This window comes from Schistocerca americana, chromosome 6 (assembly GCF_021461395.2).
Source record: "Schistocerca americana isolate TAMUIC-IGC-003095 chromosome 6, iqSchAmer2.1, whole genome shotgun sequence".
Classification (NCBI taxonomy): Eukaryota; Metazoa; Arthropoda; class Insecta; order Orthoptera; family Acrididae; genus Schistocerca; species Schistocerca americana.
Window position 1 is genome coordinate 243718892 of NC_060124.1, and position 22905 is coordinate 243741796.

The 22905-nt window shown below is 44.1% G+C and overlaps 1 protein-coding gene across 1 annotated transcript in view; it reads right to left on the reverse strand.

The window, feature by feature from the left end:
* LOC124619626 overlaps positions 1-22905 on the reverse strand; it is a 212915-nt gene that overhangs the window by 125630 nt on the left and 64380 nt on the right. The window contains exon 2 of the mRNA XM_047146136.1: positions 15499-15634. Within this exon, the coding sequence (XP_047002092.1) occupies positions 15499-15634 (136 nt within the window). The remainder of the gene's footprint in view (positions 1-15498; positions 15635-22905) is intronic.

Consider the following 22905-nt stretch of genomic DNA (forward strand, 5'->3'; position numbering starts at 1 on the left):
ATTGTAATTCTGTCAGAGACAGCAAAGGACTTGGAAGAGCACTTGAACGGAATGGACAGTGTCTTGAAAGGAGGATATAAGATGAACATCAACGAGAGCAAAACGAGGATAATGGAATGTAGTCAAATTAAATCAGGTGAAGCTGAGGGGATTAGATTAGGAAATGAGACACTTAAAGTAGTAAAGGAGTTTTGCTATTTAGGGAGTAAAATAACTGATGATGGTCGAAGTAGTGAGGATATAAAATGTAGACAGGCAATGGCAAGGAATTCGTTTCTGAAGAAGAGAAATTTGTTAACATCGAGTACAGATTTAAGTGTCAGGAAGTCGTTTCTGAAAGTACACTCCTGGAAATTGAAATAAGAACACCGTGAATTCATTGTCCCAGGAAGGGGAAACTTTATTGACACATTCCTGGGGTCAGATACATCACATGATCACACTGACAGAACCACAGGCACATAGACACAGGCAACAGAGCATGCACAATGTCGGCACTAGTACAGTGTATATCCACCTTTCGCAGCAATGCAGGCTGCTATTCTCCCATGGAGACGATCGTAGAGATGCTGGATGTAGTCCTGTGGAACGGCTTGCCATGCCATTTCCACCTGGCGCCTCAGTTGGACCAGCGTTCGTGCTTGACGTGCAGACCGCGTGAGATGACGCTTCATCCAGTCCCAAACATGCTAAATGGGGGACAGATCCGGAGATCTTGCTGGCCAGGGTAGTTGACTTACACCTTCTAGAGCACGTTGGGTGGCACGGGATACATGCGGACGTGCATTGTCCTGTTGGAACAGCAAATTCCCTTGCCGGTCTAGGAATGGTAGAACGATGGGTTCGATGACGGTTTGGATGTACCGTGCACTATTCAGTGTCCCCTCGACGATCACCAGTGGTGTACGGCCAGTGTAGGAGATCGCTCCCCACACCATGATGCCGGGTGTTGGCCCTGTGTGCCTCGGTCGTATGCAGTCCTGATTGTGGCGCTCACCTGCACGGCGCCAAACACGCATACGACCATCATTGGCACCAAGGCAGAAGCGACTCTCATCGCTGAAGACGACACGTCTCCATTCGTCCCTCCATTCACGCCTGTCGCGACACCACTGGAGGCGGGCTGCACGATGTTGGGGCGTGAGCGGAAGACGGCCTAACGGTGTGCGGGACGGTAGCCCAGCTTCATGGAGACGGTTGCGAATGGTCTTCGCCGATACCCCAGGAGCAACACTGTCCCTAATTTGCTGGGAAGTGGCGGTGCGGTCCCCTACGGCACTGCGTAGGATCCTACGGTCTTGGCGTGCATCCGTGCGTCGCTGCGGTCCGGTCCCAGGTCGACGGGCACGTGCACTTTCCGCCGACCACTGGCGACAACATCGATGTACTGTGGAGACCTCACGCCCCACGTGTTGAGCAATTCGGCGGTACGTCCACCCGGCCTCCCGCATGCCCACTATACGCCCTCGCTCAAAGTCCGTCAACTGCACATACGGTTCACGTCCACGCTGTCGCGGCATTCTACCAGTGTTAAAGACTGCGATGGAGCTCCGTATGCCACGGCAAACTGGCTGACACTGACGGCGGCGGTGCACAAATGCTGCGCAGCTAGCGCCATTCGACGGCCAACACCGCGGTTCCTGGTGTGTCCGCTGTGCCGTGCGTGTGATCATTGCTTGTACAGCCCTCTCGCAGTGTCCGGAGCAAGTATGGTGGGTCTGACACACCGGTGTCAATGTGTTCTTTTTTCCATTTCCAGGAGTGTATTTGTATGGAGTGTAGCCATGTATGGAAGTGAAACATGGACGATAACCAGTTTGGACAAGAAGAGAATAGAAGCTTTCGAAATGTGGTGCTACAGAAGAATGCTGAAGATAAGGTGGGTAGATCATGTAACTAATGAGGAGGTATTGAATAGGATTGGGGAGAAGAGAAGTTTGTGGCACAACTTGACTAGAAGAAGGGATCGGTTGGTAGGACATGTTTTGAGGCATCAAGGGATCACAAATTTAGCATTGGCGGGCAGCGTGGAGGGTAAAAATCGTAGAGGGAGACCAAGAGATCAATACACTAAGCAGATTCAGAAGGATGTGGGTTGCAGTAGGTACTGGGAGATGAAGAAGCTTGCACAGGACAGAGTAGCATGGAGAGCTGCATCAAACCAGTCTCAGGACTGAAGACCACAACAACAACAACAACTGGCTTCAGATTTGTGCAATTCATCTTGAAACAGAAATTCAACTAATTCCTTTTAGTAACCAGGTGAATGACATCCTATTGTTCATTATTTGGCGTCAATTGCTACTTATTGCATCACACAGATACCTAGTCTAAACCATCTGGCAATTATTTTTGATCATATGATGACTTTATAACACGGTAAATGACAGAATAATGTGCAAACAATTTAAGAGGGCTGCTCAGTTCGTCTCCAAAATATATCGTGTATATGAAGCATAGCACAGGCCCTATAACACTTCCTTTGGGAATTCGGGATATTACTTCTGTTTTCTTCGAAGACATTCTGTCAGTTATCGCGAACTGTGTATTTTCAGACTGGAAATCACAAATCCAGCCAACCAATTGAGACCACACTCCAAAGGCATCCGTTCTGGCTATTTTTCAACGAATCGTTTTCTTCGAGGTAGTTCATAAGGTTTGAGTACAGTCAGATAATCATTTCGATATTTTCCGAAGTCCATTGCTCATTTCTATAAGCTCTCTACTGTGTCATAGTGTCAGATAGCACGGTGTCCAGGAAATCATAAAAGATACTGTTACTATTCCCTCTTGCAATTTAGATGTTAGCATAATTGAGATACATACAGAGATGTAACAGATTGACGTAGAGAGAGAGAGATAGAGGACGAGGAAGGAATGTTTTCATAGAAGGGAAGGATTTTATAAAATCTTGCTCTCTTCAGAGCCAGTAATTCCGGAGGTGTGTACAGGGTTGTGAACGCTCTCGTTTGTCCCTCACGGCTGCGTACAACGGCGGCGGCGGCGGTGGCGGCGGCGGCGGCGGCAGTTCCGAGATAAGCCAATCGCCAGAAGGAGGCGGCAGGGAGGGAACTGCCGGATGGAACAAAACTCGTCGGAAGGCGCAAGCGGCAATTTGTCGGCGACCGCGCGGCGCTCACACACAAAAGGAAAACTGGGGCGAGAGTGAGAGAGAGAGAGAGAGAGAGAGAGGGAGAGGGAGAGAGACAGACAGACGGAGAGAGGAAAAAAAGATAGGAGACAGCGCAGCGTCCGAGCCGTGGGGCGTGGGGCCGGCGAGTAATGAGCCGCGTCGGATGGTTAGGCTCCATTAGCGACGCGTTATCTGGGAGGCGGGGGCGGCAAGCGGGGGCGGGACAGACTGCTGCCGCCTGCTCGAGACGCAGCACCACCGCAGGGCGGCCAACAACGGCGACCGCTGCTCAGTGCTCAGGAGGCGAGGCGGCGGCGTGTGAATCTTTAACGGTGGGCACGGAAACGCTTTTAGCGGCTGCGCGGTCTCGCCCGGCATGTTTGAGAAGGAGCTATGCGGTGCGTAAGGGTGGCGGCAGTGGGGAAGGGGGGGAGTCTGGAGGGAAGGGGGGCACAGGGAGCGTGTCGCACTGCTAGAGTAGCCGTAAGGGAATATTAGATGCGGACACGTGCAGAAGAGAGATGGCACAGGTCCTGTACAAGGTTATTACCGGTTGCCAGGAGGAAACACGCCCGGTGCTTCACAATACCTTACAACAAGACTGAGGAAAAACAAAATCCAAAATAGAGTCCCTCTGGTGAGCCTTGTATCGACTCGTGCTACACCTTGTGTTTAGATTGCATTGGTTTTCCTTTTCTTCCCCTGACATGTTTGTTTGATATATTGTCTGTCATTAAGTGGCTGCTTGGTTGTCTTTTCACTCTGCTATCGATATCTGCGTTTTGGCTTCCGGGAAACTGCTATGGAGGAAGTGAGATATTTGAGCGGTTGTAACCTCGTGTGGTGGCGCGGAAGTAGGGGCGTTGCGCGAAGAGAGAGTGTGGTGGACGCGGGAGGGCAGCGTGGCTCTCCAGCGCGAAGCAGGCGTGGTCGGTTGTACCGAGTCACCACGTGATGCATCTCGGTTGTGTGTAACGAGCGGGTCGAGTTGACGGAAGAACTCCCCGCGTGTTGGTTGCACACAGAATCGCCCCAAGCGTAGTTGCTGTTCATTTCGCCTTGGTGGGACGTTAACAAGCTTCTTTAAATCCTCCGTTTCAACACTGGAGTTTAAAAGGAGACACCTGACATGAAGGAGCGGGCACTACCCGTCAACGTTGCAGAGAAGACGTGAACTCCGGTGACAGAGCGTGTTGTCACGTGACCGTGGCGTGTTGGGTACGCTGGCGACGCGTGCGGGATCGGATGTGTGGGTCCTTGCCATCGGAGGTCGTGTGCTGCCTGTTCGAGCATAATTGCAAGTTAAGTTCGTGGAAGGTTTAATCGTTAAGTAATAATTTTGTGTAACCAGCGTCTCTTCTGCCTTGTGGCCTCTGGCGACCGGGTTTACTATCCCTGGCACCGGTGTAATTGAAGACAGTGATCTTTCCTCCTCTCGTTACTGTCCGATGGGACGTGTAGTTTTGGCAGTTTAATTATTTCGTTGTTCTGTCGTGGGTTATGAGTAAATTCTTGCTTCTTGTTGGTTCATCATATGGTCACTCATTCAGGACTGCGTGGTGTAATGTTTCCTTGCACGATGTTAGCTCTAATTCTGTCAGCAAGTTAAGCCATCTTATAACAAGTTTTCGCTGGCTAAAAGTCGGTGCAGTGACCAGCCTGAGAGTGGCAATTGTGTTTACAGGCGTATTTAAATTGGTCAGTATTCTGTCTAGCCGGAGCATCCCTGAGTGGGTGATATGTGGCCGCCTTACATGGGTCCATCATATCTGTTATGTTCTAATGATATTCCAGGACACTTTAGTTCAAAATTTTTTTGAATTCCTCCAAGTTTGTAAATTCCTTTTATTGCCATTAATCGTGTGTTTGCTGAGACCAGTTTAAGTTTTTTAATGGCAGTGTTGGTAGCTTCACTACCTCACCGTACTTTATTAACAAAGTTCTGTATTTACTGTAGTGGCCTGTTTACTAATGTTCTTTAAATTTTTAAAAAAAATGTTGTATTGCTATAAATTACTTGATTGCCATTAGCGGCGTGTTTAAAAGGCTGTTTATTGCCGTACTGCTAGTTTCTGTAAGATACGAATAAAACATTTGAGAAAATCTCAACTCGACAGTAAACTACTAGAAATTTGGCCCTGTTTTCCAACTTGTGGTGTGGCTTGTAGTAAGCGTAACCACTGTGTGTGTCAACTGGGTTCAATTTTGGGACCTCATCCATTTCTTACACACTTTAGGACAGGAAAAGAAGTACCACCATGAAGGAATTAAGGAATTATCCGAATGGGACAGAAATCGGTAGATGCGACGTACATGTACAGACAAATAAATCATGACAATTCAGGATAACTTTGTTATTTATTCAAGGGAAAGAGCTTCAGTAACTGAGCAAGTCAATAACGCGTTGATCTATTGCGAGGTGCCGGGGTGGAGAAGAGATTGCACCTCTTTAATTCAGACGAATTCTGCATGAGAACGAGACATGCATTCGACCCCCTCCTTATCTACCACCTAATTAATTATGCACATAACGGTAACGGAAGTAAAAGATGATAGACACTGCTATTTGGTAAAATAAGGAGTGGACACTCACAATAATTTAACAAAAATCGTAATCTACTCAGAAAAAAAGAAAACTTTATCATAATAATCAACAGGAAATTATATTCTGCATATATCTATGAAATGATATGCGGATTAAATATTACAATGAGATTTATTATACATCAGAACACAAATGCATATGACTGTCGACACACACAGTAGGTTAAAGGATAGGGTACACTGAACTATTATGAGAACAAGAGTTGACTCGAGAACAAGGGGCTCCGACTCTCTGTGATGCAATAGATCGCCGATAATGACTGGAGGTCCTAATGAATCAAATATTAATCTTACGACTATATAGCAGTATCGCAATTAGTAGTGAAAGCTCAAATGGGATCACGTGGAGAAACAAGCAAGGTGGACTTGTAGCAAAGTGAGCGCGCATGCTGCTGAGGGATTCAGTATAAAATTAATAAGGTCCTACAATGCCGGAGCCACCAAATACTGCACCAGTACTGAAATCTGCAGCACGTCATCGGTAGGCAGCGTCCTGATGATGTAGGTGCCGACTTCTGCAGTGCAGCGACTCTGTGTCAACCCCTAGCCGCGAAGGCTGTCCGAGAATTCTAAGTTCTTCCGAAAACGGTCGACCAAGTCGCAAGACTGTCCGACTCCAAGGAAGATCAGATCCCGAATCTACTGCCCACACAATGCAAGAGCGAAGCGAACATTGCTCTACTCCCTCCTCTCCTCGAAAACTGCGAATCAGCATGCAGTTATGATTCCAAAATTCCTCCACACTGTCTCAGAACTTTATTCGCGCCAATAGCGAGCGTTCCCTCCAATTTCGAGCAGGCCTTTATGACGTCAACTAGCCTCAATTTAAGTTGACCAATCACGCCTCTGCTATTCAGCTGAGGGCACTGAACTTGCCGTTTGCCCGGCTATGAAAACAACCTGCCTAGACCACCGGCCATCGGCGCCAGACAGTCGCACCCAGCAGGGCACACTCCACAAGTATTCTCAGAATCAAGAGGACAACGCAGTCAGTCGGTGTCAGGAATCTTCCTTCCGGACGGTAAACACATAAACTGCAGCGACACTCAGACGTCTCGCAGGTAGTTTTGCCCTGCATACAATAAGTGAAACTCGAGCGACGTCAGTCGTTCCGCCAGGCGCTTAAGCCTATTGTACGAACCCCTCAGAATTCAGATTTTGTAACGCTGTGTGCCGCGTCCTCCGATGCTCGCCTCGCACAGGCCACCCAGGGAAGTAACCCAACATGTTTAGGAATCAAGTGAAAAGTATTTTTTGAACTCTCAGTACAAATACTCTCATTACAATAACCTTATTCGGTCTGTTACTACCATGCTATGGCACAGAACATTCATAAAATCGATGAAAATGAGAGGAGACATGAAAAAGAGGGCATGGAACCTCTCACTATCTCTGGCCCTTGTGCAAGCCGTTATTCGGCTTGGCCCTAATTGATAGTTGTTGGAGGTCGTGCTGAGGGATATCGTGCAAAATTCTATCCAATTAGCGCGTTATATTGTCACAGTCCCGAGCTGGTCGAGGGCCCTGTGCATAAAGCTGCAAGCAACCTCAATAAGGAAGGGATCCAGCGACACTGCTAGCCAAGTTAGGGTCCGCTTGGAACTGAGCTCCAATGACCATCGAAGATGTGTATGGAAACCCCCCAACAATGGTGGGATATCAACATGAACGTCACCCGCCATACGGCCCGCCAACCAGGAATCATGCTCTCGGGTGCCACCTCTTTTCATAGCATGACCCCTTTGTTGTCATTCGTGGCACCTTTGCAGACAACGCTTCGTCGACGATATTCTGCGGACCCTGTATTTTGCCCTACATGACATATCACCCTGGTTTTACATCACAGCGGCAAAATGCTCACCCACATATGGCGAGAATTTGTACTGCTTGTCTTCGTGTTTGCCAAACCTGGCCAGCAAGGTCGCCACATCTCTCCCCAACTGAGAACGTTTAGAGTATAATGTACAGGTCCCTCCCACCACCTTGGAATTCTGGCGATCCAACGTGTCAACTGGAAATAATTTGGCATGACATCTCTCAGAACGACATCCAACAACTCTGCCAATCAATGCCAAACCGAATAACTGCTTGCATAAGGGCCATAGGTGAACCAACGTGTTACTTATTTGCTCAATTTGTGAAGCTCTTTCTGTTGAATAAATCATCCACTTTTACAGAAGCTGAAATCACTTGTCTGTCATTACGCTCACGTCACATCTATCGATTTCCATCCCATGCAAATAATACCTTCACATCGCGCGGCTATTTTTTGTTGTTGTTGTGTATGAATTCCTAAGCGACCAAACTCCTGAGGTCCCTAGACTGGCACACTACTTAAACTAACTTAACGCTAAGGACAACACACACACCCATGCCCGAGGGAGGACTCGAACCTCCGGCGGGATGGGCCGGACGATTAGTGACATGGCGCCTCTAACCACGCGGCGACTCCACGTGGCTTTTTTTTTTGTCTTAGAGTATATATGTAAATAACATTTCACTTAAAATGCATCCAGCTCTTCTCGTACATTTTGCAGACGATACGGAAATATGTGGTACAGGTGGCATAAAGTGGCCTTACTTTATTTTCGTGTAATTACTGCCACAACCTCTTCTTTATAAACCTTCAATCTTGCTGAGCACATACTACGCAGTATCTTTCGTTTATTTAACTTAGAGAAGTTTTCAGATATTATGCGTCACAGAATTAATTAATCTGCCTTATGTAACCTTACGCAGTCTGCGAAAAAAGTCGTGCTTGCAACTTGAACCCCACGGGATCAATTAAAAAAAATATACAAAATGCTCCAAGCAAGACACTTTCAAGTATTGCTGTAAGACTGCGCAATGTGTAAATATTCTTAAAGCCGTCCTCGTATTTTTCTGCCTTTTATAGACACATTTTTTGCTCAAGAGTGACATTATAGTTCGTACCGCCTCTTGTTTATCCCGTCTTTTCTTTTTCTCCTAGGCCTTAACTCTCTACGAGGATTCTGCAACACAAAACTGAACAAAAGTACTGAGTGATTACACTCTGAGCCGTTTTATATTGGGGACAGATCTGTCACCACCAAAAGTCATAATACTCATACCACCTTTATAAACGACAGTTTATCATCGTCTAATGTTAAGTATGAAGTACAACGATTGTAATAGTACAACGTTACCCCTGGTATGTGAGTAACACAAAGAAAATATTATATTGAATATCTACACCAGCATAGCTGTAGTTATACTCAAACAAACCGCTACTACTCAAAGTTTTTGTCGGCGATGAAAACAAAAGAATCTCATTGCTGACTGGTAAAACTAGCCACTGCCTCAAGCACTCTACAGTTGTAACTACGAACTAGTACTTGTAACTGATGCAACCATCATCAGAATGCGTTTATTAGATACTGAGGAGGCCCAAATCACTAGCAGAGGCCGACTTACCATCCTGATTCCTACTGGTGTTATAATAAGTTCCATCACGGAAAATATGCAACGGAAGGAATTTTAAAGATATTTTGCAAAGAGCTATTAAGTGGTTCTCTGAAAAAGGACTCCTCCTAAAGTACGAGAAAACACGATATAATCTCTTCTGCTTAACAAATAAAATCTAACTACGAACAGGAGTCATTAAACCGGATAGACTGCTCCAAATTTTTGGGTGTACATGTTGATGAAAACTTAGAGAAGCATAGTCTTGATATGCTCAAACAGATGTGTTCAGACACTTCTCATCTTCGTATAATTGCCACTTCTGCTATATTATAGGTTTGGATGCACGAGTATCTTGAAAACAATATCGTTTATAGACTGACTGCATTTTCCCAGTATTCTACCAATGAACCGAACTCTGCCGCCTGCTTACTTACGTACAGGCCTATGTGATCGTTCCATTCCCTGTCACTACAAATTGTATTTGCATGAATCGAATAATTCCAGTTGTGATTCGATATTGTAATATGTCGGAGACAAAGTGTTTTCGTATTCTGAAGCGATAATTTACATTTACAGACATTTAAAATTACTTATAAATCCTTACACCACACATAAACCATACGAAGATCCGCCTCAACATTAGCGCAGCTTTTTTCAGACACTATCTCACTGCAGGTAACTGAATCATCTGCGAAAAGTCCGAGGCTATTATTAACATAGTCTCCAAGGTCATTACATCACAACATGAACAGCAAAGTTCTCAACACGTTTTCCTGGGGCACAACTGAAGTTACTTTTACATCTTCCGTTGACTACAAGATAACTTTCTGCGTTCTCCCGGTCAAGGAATCCTCAATTCAGTCATAAATTAAGCTTGATGCTACTGGCAAATGAGGAGATCCGCTTGTCAAAATGCTTAATTACCTGTCAGTATGTGGGGCTTAGTGAGATTAATGACTAATTAAGAGGCAGTATTGATCGCTTGCCTTTCTGTACCTGGAGGGGAGACACGGCTGGAGTGATTTCGTTCTCACAGTTGAAGGCGCTTTATTGAGTGCCGCTGTGAGAGCGAGTATCGAGGCCGGCCGTGGTGCCCGAGCGGTTCTAGGCGCTACAGTCTGGAACCACGCGACTACTACGGTCGCAGCTTCGAATTCTGCCTCGGGCATGGATGTGTGTGATGTCCTTAGGTTAGTTAGATTTAAGTAGTTCTAAGTTCTAGGGGACTGATGACCTCAGCAGTAAAGTCCCATAGTGCTCAGAGCCACTTTTTTGAGTATCGGGTCGCTAAATTACACACCAGACTGGTCGGTTAGTTGTTAATGATCCAGTATACCGATTGAAATAACATTTACCCAACAATTTGAAGTTGTGATACTAGATCGTCATTGAGTGCTCATGTTGACAACTTCAGTGATTGCCGCGACAGAAAAAATTGACTTAATACACTAAATTTTCATGCTTACATGAAAAAGTAGCTGCTATGTTCACTAATTTGTCAGCGAATACTTATCACAGAAGCAATGTAGGTAAACATTTCAGTCTCAAGTAATCATAAACCGCTTATACCCCGACAACAGGGCTTATGTTATCGTAAATATTTCGAAACATTCATTCCCACTTTAAGCTATTTTTCCATTAATGATATACATTTGGCACGTTTCCAGAATATCTTGTAGTGCAAATTAAAAGCATACATGATAAATTAATCTTAAATTTCTAAGTAAACAATAATTAAATACGATGTACGGTGACATATGATAGTGCATCACGTACATTGTATACAATTACTTGAGTAAAACAGTCAGTTTTTATGTCTATGAGTAATACGCTCGTATTTTTAGTCGTTTAGAAATGTAAATATATCTTTATTTAAGGTTGGTCTGCCTTTGTTAGAGGCCTTAAGTTTTCGGAAAACCTAACGTTGACTAATGATTTGTCCCAAAAGGGACGTTTATAAGTATGCGTGGTCACAGCAGTGCATATTGAAGATAGTATATCATAGAATCAGGATAGAGCGGGGACCCGCGTTTCAGAATTGGTAGATTTATTTCGTGGACAAATTGTCGTGGTAAATGGATATACCTTTCTTAGCGGCAGGATGCATTTCTCATGTCTATGGTATTTTTAAGAAAATTCTTAGTCACGTATTTGTGCATATACAAGTGAGATAGAGGAGAGATCAAAGTGAGCGTAATCATGAAAATCCTGTTTTGGATGGTTTTGTTGACGGTGTCTGAAAGCTAAATCGAAAATGACCTGTCGTCATTAAAGTACCACGTTATAAAACGTGTGCTTAGAGATTCAAGCTAACTGCGAAGTATGGATGTTTGTAGTACTTTGGAAAGTATCTTATCACTGAGTAATTACTGAACAATTTTCAGAGCAGTCTGAAATTTCATCACCTCAAAGTGAGGAAATGTCTTGGTTATATTCTATAATTATCTAGAACAAAGTAAGAGACGCCAATTAGGGTAAAATCAAACGATAAATTGTCGTCAAGATATTAAAAAAAAATTAGTACTATCTTTATGTGGATTTGCGGGCGACCGAGATATGATGATGATAGTATAATGATATTCTATAAATACGGTAATATTTTTTCCTGATTTTGGGACTTGATACCTAATATGTCGTTTGCAAGTAGCAAATAATTTCCAAGATGATTTCCGTCCAAACCTTGCGTGAAAGAAGACCTTATTCTCACACTCCCACTATCTGAACATGGACAGGAGAACCAAACTACTCACGAGAATTCAAAACCCTATATAAGATAGGTACAGTCTGCCTCCAGACCACATGGACCTGCAGCTTAGGCGTCATGCCTGTGTGGAAGTCTCAAAAGCTTCAGGAAAGCAATTACTTCAGGCATCTTGTTATAGCCTAAGTGTCCTGCTGCCACTGTATCTTTATTTGACCATATGTCTACATCACGGTAAACAGTCTTTTTGAGCAGGTGCTGCCACCTGTTGCGAACATGCAGATACGGCAGCAATAGATGTATTGAAAGCACGCAGTGTATAGTAAAAGCTACAATTAGGCACAGCGATTTTACTTTATGATGTGAGCTAGAGAGCAAATTGGATATAACACAAAGTGCTGAGGAGATACCAATGCAATTACTCTACAATATGTCTTGTCATTGAAAACCTGAACATTTTTGACACTTCATTTAACCAGGTAGCAGCAGCTGTTTGTAAAATATTTCAGTTTTGCTTCAGATGACTCATTCAAGTTTTCTTCTTCACCCTGATCCCTTTGAAGCGATTAAATCTTTGCAAAAGTGTACCTTACAAATGTCAATTTGATACTCCATTTGTCCATTTTGCAGCCTACATTTGGCTATTAAAATTCGGAGAAACTCCAGATTATAGTTACTCAAGTTTTCATTACACTGAAACATCTGACCAAAATCTCCAGTTTTGCTGTCCGCCTGCGTAGCGCAGTGGTAGCGCTACCGTCTACCACGCAAGGGGCCCGAGTTCGATTCCCGCAGGCGATAAAAAGACTTGCAATACGGCGACGGACCCCGAAGGGGAAACCCCGGCCAATTATAACATACGATCAGTGAGTGTGTATGTGTGTGTGTGTGTGTGTGTGTGTGTGTGTGTGTGTGTGTGTGTTGGGGCTTATGGGCGCTCAACGTCGAGGTCATCAGCGCCATGACACACATTAGAGGGAACGAATGTGGACAGACCTAGTAAAACTGAAACACACACGCAAAGAAAGCAGGATATGAAGGAAAATGCTTCATAAGAAATTAGAACGTAAGGAAAGGGAAAACGTGGCAACAAGAATGCCACAGTAAATTGTCATTGGCTGGCCACTAACATAAAATACGTTCGAGCTTGTCACACAGTAAAAATATTTGAAATGGCACAGAACTTTAAAACTTTAACCACATTCGTCCGAGTGTTGCCTAAAAGAGATGGCAGGTTCGCTGGCAAGTAAGCTGCGGCCCACTGGTCAGAAAATAAAAGGGAATCCAATAAAACGTGGCGCACAGTGAGGTGGAAGCCACAAGCACCACACATTGGAGGGTCCTCTCGCCGGAGCAGGAAGCCATGCGTCATAGGGCTGTGGTCTATCCGAAGCCGAGTGAGGAGAACCTCGTCCCGTCGACGGGGCTGAAAGGAAGTACACCACACACGCGTTGTGGGCTTGACTATACGGAGCTTATTGTCAGTCACTTCCAGCCACTCATCCTCCCACCGACGCATGACTCGTGAACTCAACAGCGAGGTGAGTGCGTGCAGGGGGATAGCATACTGAGATACTTGTGGATCGAGACGCGCCTCCTTGGCTGCGAGATCTGCCCTTTCATTGCCAGCAATGCCGACATGCCCCGGAACCCAGCAGAAAACCACCACCTTCCCCAATCGCTGTAGATGGAGGAGGGCATCCTGGATGGTCTGGATCACGTTTAATGCTGAGATACCTGTTCGATTTTACACAGAGTACGCGAAGGAACTTGCCCCCCTTCTTGCAGCGGTGTGCCGTAGGTCTCTAGAAGAGCGTAGCGTTCCAAAGGATTGGAAAAGGGCACAGGTCATCCCCGTTTTCAAGAAGGGACGTCGAAGAGATGTGCAGAACTACAGACCTAAATCTCTAACGTCGATCAGTTGTAGAATTTTGGAACACGTATTATGTTCGAGTATAATGACTTTTCTGGAGACTAGAAATCTACTCTGTAGGAATCAGCATGGGTTTCGAAAAAGACGGTCGTGTGGAACCCAGCTCGTCCACGAGACTCAGAGGGCCATAGACACGGGTTCCCAGGTAGATGGCGAGTTTCTTGACTTCCGCAAGGCGTTTGATACAGTTCCCCACAGTCGTTTAATGAACAAAGTAAGAGCATATGGACTATCAGACCAATTGTGTGATTGGATGGAAGAGTTCCTAGATAACAGAACGCAGCATGTCATTCTTAATGGAGAGAAGTCTTCCGAAGTAAGAGTGATTTCAGGTGTGCCGCAGGGGAGTGTCATAGGACCGTTGCTGTTCACAATATACATAAATGACCTTGTTGATGACATTTGAAGTTCACTGAGGCTTTTTGCAGATGATGCTGTGGTGTATCGAGAGGTTGTAACAACGGGAAATTGTACTGAAATGCAGGAGGATCTGCTGCGAATTGACGCATGGTGCAGGGAATGGCAAGTGAATCTCATTGTAGACAAGTGTAATGTGCTGCGAATACATGGAAAGATAGTTCCCTTATCATTTAGCTACAAAATACCAGGTCAGCAACTGGAAGCAGTTAATTCCATAAATTATCTGGGAATACGCATTAGGAGTGATTTAAAATGGAATGATCATATAAAGTTGATCGTCGGTAAAGCAGATGTCAGACTGAGATTCATTGGAAGAATCCTAACGAAATGCAATCCGAAAACAAAGGAAGTAGGTTACAGTACGCTTGTTCGCCCACTGCTTGAATACTGCTCAGCAGTGTGGGATCCGTACCAGATAGGGTTGATAGAAGAGATAGAGAAGATCCAACGGAGAGCAGCGCGCTTCGTTATAGGATCAATTAGTAATCGCGAAAGCCTTGCGGAGATGATAGATAAACTCCAGTGGAAGACTCTGCAGGAGAGACGCTCAGTAGCTCGGTACGGGCTTTTGTTAAAATTTCGAGAACATACCTTCACCGAAGAGTCAAGCAGTATATTGCTCCCTCCTACGTATATCTCGCGAAGAGACCATGAGGATAAAATCAGAGAGATTAGAGCCCACACAGAAGCATACCGGCAATCCTTCTTTCCACGAACAATACGAGACTGGAATAGAAGGGAGAACCGATAGAGGTAGTCAAGGTACCCTCCGCCACACACCGTCAGGTGGCTTTCGGAGTATGGATGTAGATGTAGATGTAGACTATTTTATCTGCTGGATAGAAACGTTGCAAAGAGTGAAGGGAACTTAGTGAATCGGAACAGACAAGAAATTTAGGACAGGAAGAATGTCTCATCTGCTCCAGTGCCCGCAAGATCGCAGACAATTCTGCATCAAAGACAGTAAAAGTCTGAGGCAGTCGGACCTTGAGGACACGATCCGGAAAAACAACAGAGCAACCAACGGAATCCCCTTGTTCATTTCATTTCCAGTTTTGCTCCGCACACGAAGAGGTCTCGCCGTAGGGCAGATCTTAAAAGACGAGCGGGACCTGCACAACAATGGTAAACGACGGGCGTGAGATTAGTGGGGCGGATCGGCCAAAAATACCTGCGGATCTGACCTCCAGTTGTGACCCGTCACAGAAATCCATTCGTCTGCGGCCAGCTAATAGGACGCGGCACGTACCCGGCTGCCATCCACCACGCTGGGCTACTTACCGACCACGGTCATGTCGCCGTGCTCGGAGACGGTCTGGAAAGAGGGCGCCTCCCCGGAGACCTCGCAGCGGTAGCGGCCGGAGCTGCTCAGCGTCACGTCCTTCAGCTCCACCTGGCTCGCCGTCGAGTTGTTCATCTGCGAACAGAAACGGGCCGGTTACCGTCTGCCAAACAGCCTCCGCGCTCACCTTAACCGATCACGCACAGCAGATGACCGTTTTATTCTAGAAACATTTTAACCATTAAAGATCACTTCCACCCTCAACTCATGAGGTGCCCCATCAGACAACTCAGCGGACTCATTAAAGGGGGTAGGACGTCAGCGCATATAACTTTGACGCTCTGTAGCGTCGTTGGATGACGTTTACGGTCAGGGGTTCCTGTTCAAAATATTATGTACTCAATCCACGGAACAAGTTCTAGAAGATTGTAACGGGATTTTTGAACATCTTGTATGGGCAGAACACAGTGACCACCCCTGTGGTCAGTGATTTCTAACTACTGATGGCGATGACGGAGACAGGCACCGAAAGCTCCAATGGTTGATTCGAAGTGATGCCTTTTGTAAACCGAGGTCAGAATGTAAGAATTGTCACTATTAGTGATAAACTGAGAATAAGTTACCAAGTACTGCGAAAAAGTGGAGTAACACCGGGAGACGCATTATCCTGCCTTCTGTGTAATATACCTTGGAAAAGATTTAAGAGATGCGGGCATCAATACAAGAGGGGCTATCGTGTATACATCAGTCCATTTTCTGGCATATGCGGGTGATATTCATATAACCTCAAGAAAGCCAAGAGCAATGAAAGAAGCCTCTACAAGTCTTGAAAGAGCTGCTAGAAAGACAAATCTAAAGATCAATTAAGGCAAAAGTAAGTAAGTAACTAAGAAAGATCATGCAAATGAGCCTCCATCCATTGAACTTTTTTCCTCTAAGTTTGGTGTCATGCGTAGTCTCATTTATGTTGGATGAGAAGTAAACTGTAGGAACAATGTTAGCTCTGAAATCCACATATGTAATGTTCAAATTCTTACATTATACTGTAGGAGAGTTATAATAAAACTATTCTTTTTGTGGCCATACAAATGGTCTATCTAAACATTTGACCCTACCTTTGTGTCAGCAAAAGAACTTGAGGTTCGAGCCCCAGAAATATCCGTTTCTTATGAGCAGCGTCTTGGAATGTATTGGTCGCGCATACTTTAGCTTTCGTCCCGATAGCAAAGAAAATTACGAATGGTATCCAAATACAAGATAAGCGTTTAAGGGGGGTAGGACGTCAAACTGGCCGACTTGGAGCAGGAGAGGCACCTCACGACATTTTAATTTCCGCTGTCTATACTTTTACAAATAAATTCTTAAAACTTTGTCAACACGACCAGGAAGGATTCAGGATTCAAACTCATAGAAATGTAAGTTCAAAAGTATGACAAAATAATTTTTTTTTACGTGTGAAATTTCATCATTTTTTCACTTACTATTAGCTGCTACTGTTGCTATACGTACACTTTCCTTCACAAGTAAGAGAGATTCTTCGATGAATTTTGCACTGCGTACAAACCTTACTTACAGGTGTATGAAACTCTAGAATTTAAGTAATTAATGAAAAAAATGAATGAGCTGTTGTATTTTAAACTTATGTTTAGAAAAAACTCAAATTTTATGGTTAATTATCTCAACTTTAGCACAGTTTTTAATAGATTTGGAAAATTCTAGAGTTCCATACACCTGTAAGCATGGTTTGTATGCTGTGCAAATATCATCGAAGACTCTCCGTTACGTATGACGAAAAGTGTACCTATAGCAACGAATGCAGCCAGTAGTAAGTGAAAAAATGATGATATTTCACATGTAAAAAAAATTATATATTTTGTTATATTTTTGAGCTTCCACTGCTATGAGCGTGAATCCTGAACCCTTCTTGGTCATGCTGACAAAGTTTTATGAATTTATTTGTAAAAGTATAGACAGGGGACATTAAAATGTCCTGTGGTGCCTCTCCTGATCCAAGTCGGCCAGTTTGACGTCCTAACCCCCTTAAACACTTATCTTGTATTTGGATACTATTCGTAATTTTCTTTTCTATCGGTACGAAAGCTAAAGTATGCGCAACCAATATATTCCAAAACGCAGCTCATAAGAACGGGTATTCCCGAGGCTCGTACCTCGTGTTCTATTGGTGACAGAAAGGTAGGGTTAAATGTTTCAGATAGACCATTTGTACGGCCAACAAAGGAATCGTTTTATTATAACTCTCCTACAGTATAATGTCAAAATTTCAACATTACACATTTTCTCCACCTTAGGCTAACAGAGCAAATCAGTTGATGTTTTCTGCAGTGGATGTGAGTTACGGTGTACCTTAGAGAGTTTATGGAGGCATCATTCACTTCGTGGGCGATTCCTGCGCAAACTCGAGAAAAGCAATTTCCACTATGTTTTCGCCGTCAGCCCTGGATGTCTAAGTAACTAACAGCACCAAATTTTAACAATATATTCTCTAGGTCAATATCTATAAATGACATCTTCCCATATATAAATATCTTTATATATTATCGAGAAACACACCAAAAACATCACTTCCGGGTACCAAAACCGTGCCGCGGTTTCCAAGACGACCACGCACGGAAAATGTCTGATAGGTTTACGATCTATTTCTAAGAGGACTGCCGGCCGGGGTGGCCGAGCGGTTCTAGGCGCTACAGTCTGGAACGGCGCGACCGCTACGGTCGCAGGTTTGAATTCTGCCTCGGTCATGAATGTGTGTGATGTCCTTAGGTTAGTTACGTTTAAGTGGGTTTAAGTAGTTCTAAGTTCTAGGGGACTGATGACTTCAGCAGTTAAGTCCCATAGTGCTCAGAGCCATTTGAACCATCTAAGGGGACTATCTCGAACAAAGGTGAAAACTGCCTTCATATCTTTACCCATTTTAGAGATACAGAGATTCAAATTTACCCTATTTGTATACGTAAAATACGTACGTAAAATTGAGTTTGATGCGAAAACGTAGTTTATTATCTGACGTAGCACGAATAAATACCCTATCAAGTCTCTCCGTTATCATCAGATAGTTTTGAGAACCCCAGGTTGCAGTACTGAAGCAGAAGGAAAATTTTTGTGAACCTGAAATCAGATCTCAGTTTAAATAAATTAATTTTTCGTTATTTTAGTTTCACTTAAGTAAACTACCGAAATTTCACTCGCCCGTAAAGTTCATTTCATGTGAGTGAAAGCCCTCTTTTACCAAGGAGAACAAAGGAACCAGTGGGAAGATGCTGCTAAAACAGCACAAGAAAGACGAATATGCTCCTGTTCAATATGTTCAGACTGAAAAGTCGGACATCCGTAAGAATTTTCGCAACAACTTTAGAGTGGCGCGCTTTTTTAATGCTGAGTGTGAAGGAGACAGTGGTAGCGAGAAAGAGACGGAAAATTAATAGATACTGGAAGGTAGTAGACAGTACTTGTGGTATAGAAAGAACGAAGGAGACGATGACAGTGTTAGAGAAAGCAGAACACAGTGGCAGTGCAACACAGTCGACAGTGACGGAATAATTCTATAAAAGAGTGAAGAAAACAATGCCAGGCTGAGAGGAATAAAAATAAGGAGAATATGGAAATGTATCAGAACCAGTGATAATGAGAGACAGTCTCTGGGAATAACAACGATGAACAGAGAGACAGTGACAGAGAGAAGAGGCATCAGCAGTGGGAAGGGAGCAAGAGGGATACAGTGACTGTGGAAGAGACAGTAATAGTCACAAGAGTAGCAGAAGTAGTAGAACAGAACGAAGGAGACCGTGATTGTGAGACAGGAGACAGTGACAGAGAGACACAAAGAGGTAATGACAACGAGTTGGGCTGAATGAGTGAGTGAGATTGGGCAAGTGGAAGTGGATGAGTATGGGAGTCTTACAGCGATGGACTAGTGGTTGAGGGCAAGTTACAGATAGGTTAGCTCTTGAGAGCGAGGGGCAATTTCCACGTTAAAAAGAGCGTGAATACGTTCTCATGCCAAAACGTTTGGGGAAAACTTGTAAAGGAGAGGAGGAAGATTGAATAAGTTAGTTGGTACCCCACTCTTCAGTCAGAGTATTTAAACAGGACCATATTCACCTTCCTTGTGCTCCAATCGGAGCATGTTTCCTCTGTGTGAGTTTACGAGCATTGCGCTCTCATTTAAATATATGGCTGAAAGAGTCAATCTACAGGAATTTTGAAACGAATCCTGTCGACCAGAACCGTGTGCCACAAAGGCCGCAGATTCACCACGAGAAGGGGGAACTCACAGGCGTCTGTTGTCTATTGAGGCCTAAACGCTGTAGTGTGCGTGTGATGCAGACAAGAACATACGTCATAGGGAAACCCAGTAGAAGCCATCTGTGGCCAAGGAGACGTAGCAGTGTTAAATATGGTGGACCTAAGATCGGCCATAAGGGGAAACATTTATGAAAACTATTTAATTCTGTAGTAATGCAGGGAATGAAGCCACAGTAATTTTAATCTACCATGCTTCATAAATGTTCGAGGTGATCCCAATAAAACTTGAACATTGATCATATCTATAATAGTTGAGGATTTACTGTGAAAGTGAAATTAATAAGTTTTGTAACAAACACTTGAATGAGAGACTTGAGTGTCTCCTGGCGTATACAACTTTCAAATAACTTCTAGGAATTCAGCCAGGTAACACTTCCAGCGACCGCCGATATTTCGGCGGGAGAACACCCCGCCATTTTCAAGGCAAACTGCAACGGACAGGCGACGTACGTGCAAATTTAAAATCTCGGTTTTCGGACTGATGCAGGAAAGATAACACACACACTGAACACTAGTGCTACCAAAGATAACCAAAGTCAGATATATCAATAGTGAGACTACGAACTCGCAAGAGTGGTAGCATTGCCTCTGTCCCTCTGTTTTTTGACAAGGGAGAGAGCCGGATTCCAAACAGAATTTAAACAAAAACCTCCATCCCTGTTAACGAGGTTGCTCGCTAATTTAATCTCAACTGCCTCCTTAATAACACTGCCCCAATATCTGGACGTGCATGCCAATATCTCGGTGTTATTATACAACATGGGGTGACCAGTCTCCAAGTAGTGTTCGGCGATAGCAAATCTACTTGGCTGCTGTAATCATATGTGCCGTTTATGCTCAGTACATCGGTCCTCCACGGTCCTGCATGTATGTCGCCCGGCGGTTGCAGTTTGCCTTGAAAATGGCAGGGTGTTCTCGCGCCGAAATATCGGCGGTCGCTGGAAGTGTTACCTGGCTGAATTCCCGGAGGTTATTTGAAAGACTTGAATGCTAAAATCTGAACGCTTTTGTCGACCTTAACGATCGACATTTCATGTAGACGCGCGTCATTAAAATGAGAAACGTTGTAAATATCAACTCTGTAACTTTACTTGTTTAAAAGATTTAGTAAATTTAAATTATCAGTATTTTCAGTTAAGTATCAGATCATCATTTCCTCCACACAAAACACACTGAACGATGACGGCATGACACCTTATTCAATCATTAGGTAGTAGAATATTTGTTGTAAAGTTTAGTACATAATAGTTACTATTGTTCTTTATTTATTTATCAGAAAGCACACTGGTGCAAGGCTACTGGCCGTGACCTTCAAAGCTAAGAAGGAAAGAGTATTGGTTTTATGTAAAAGAATTTACTATTGTTACTTTATTTAGAATGTGAAAGTGGTCAAGCTTTGATTATTTATATACGTGAAAATGTGAAATAATGTAGAGTAAGCTGTAGGCAATCGGATGGACGGCTTCAGGAAAGGGAACTGGCCTAGTCAGCTGAGCGAGGATATTTGGCGCGCGGGAAAACGCGGCCGGGGGCGGGCAGAGACACAGTGCTGGTGCAGACGCGAAAGCGGACAGTTCGGCTGGGGACACCAAAGGGTACTGTTCGGATTGAGACGCGAAAGCGGGCAGTCGATCTTTAGGCAGATAGGAAGTGAAACAAAAAATTTCGCGTTGTGTCGTATCGCAGGACTTAGTGTCTGAGCGGTGAGCAGCCGCGCGCCTGGTGTGAACTCTTTTATCGTAGTTAACGAGGTGGAGTATTGGAGATGCAAATTGCGATGAGATTGTGAATGATCGAACTCTATCAAATGGATATGGGCTCGGGTATAACAGTAACTCTAAATACGACCACATTCGCTGTAAGTTTTCTTTCTGAATGAATGTTATTCTAACCAAAAATGCAACTGTCTGGACTACATCATTTATGGGTCGTTAATTCAGCTCCCGATATTATTATTACCGTTATTATATGTTACATTACCTTTGTTTCATACAATTTCGCAAACTTGCCATCAGCCAGACAAGTTAACCAAAGGGTCACAAGTGTCTAATTTAGGGCGTGTAATGCAACAATTGGTGTTCAACACCTAGAGGAGTTTGAGCCAAGACATTTCGACAAAGGGGAACCACATGTGAGCCCGAACATCTTTGAGATGTTACCTCGAAGTTGGTGCGCATTACCTTAAATATATCGACTTTTAAGAACGCCGCTCATTACACAAAGGAGAGCGCTGCCACAATGCTTTCTGAGTTCCCTTGTGACCAGCCAACTATGATACATTTCTGTAGACTATAATAGCATCATCAGCAAACATTCTGCTACTGCTACTGACCCTGACTCAAAAAATGATTTATGTTTATCGAAAACTTTAGTGGCCCTGTTAAGTTTTCTTGGAACACGCGCAATGATACTTACTTTTCTGTTGAAAACTCCGCATCAATATTATGAAAACAACTATGAAAAGCACGGCAAATGATACTTCTCATAGAACTTTACTTTAGAGTTTCTTCTCGGTTCCTTCGTGTATGAAGCATGGGGAGACCAACTCCTTCAGCATATCTATGCGCGCTGTAATTAATCCATTATTTTCATTCCAGTCGCTACGGGAGTAATACACAGGGGACCTTAATGTATTCCTTGATTACTAATAGTTTTTTAAACCTAGCAAGTAGGCATTCACAGGATCTTTTGGGGGTACTAGTTCTTGAACGTTAGCGTGTAGGCTTCCACAGGATCGTTTGGATCTACGTTTAAGTATGTGCCCGTTCAGGTCCTTCAGCATCTCCGTTACACTCACCAGTGTGCCATTTAAATCAGTCATTACTGCGCTGTACAGTTTTATACGCTCGGTATCATCTGACCTTACAGATATTGCTTCCACACATTTGAGTAGCATTCAGAGTTGGATCGCATTAGTGTTCTGTAAGAAATCTCCTTTGTAGACTCTTTGCATTTTTCCAGTATACCAGCAGTTAACCATAATCTGCCACCTGCTTTCCGTACTACTGAGTTTACGAGATCGTTCCATTCCTTATCGCTTACAAACGTGTTTACTCAGGAACTTGTACGAGTTGACTGATTCT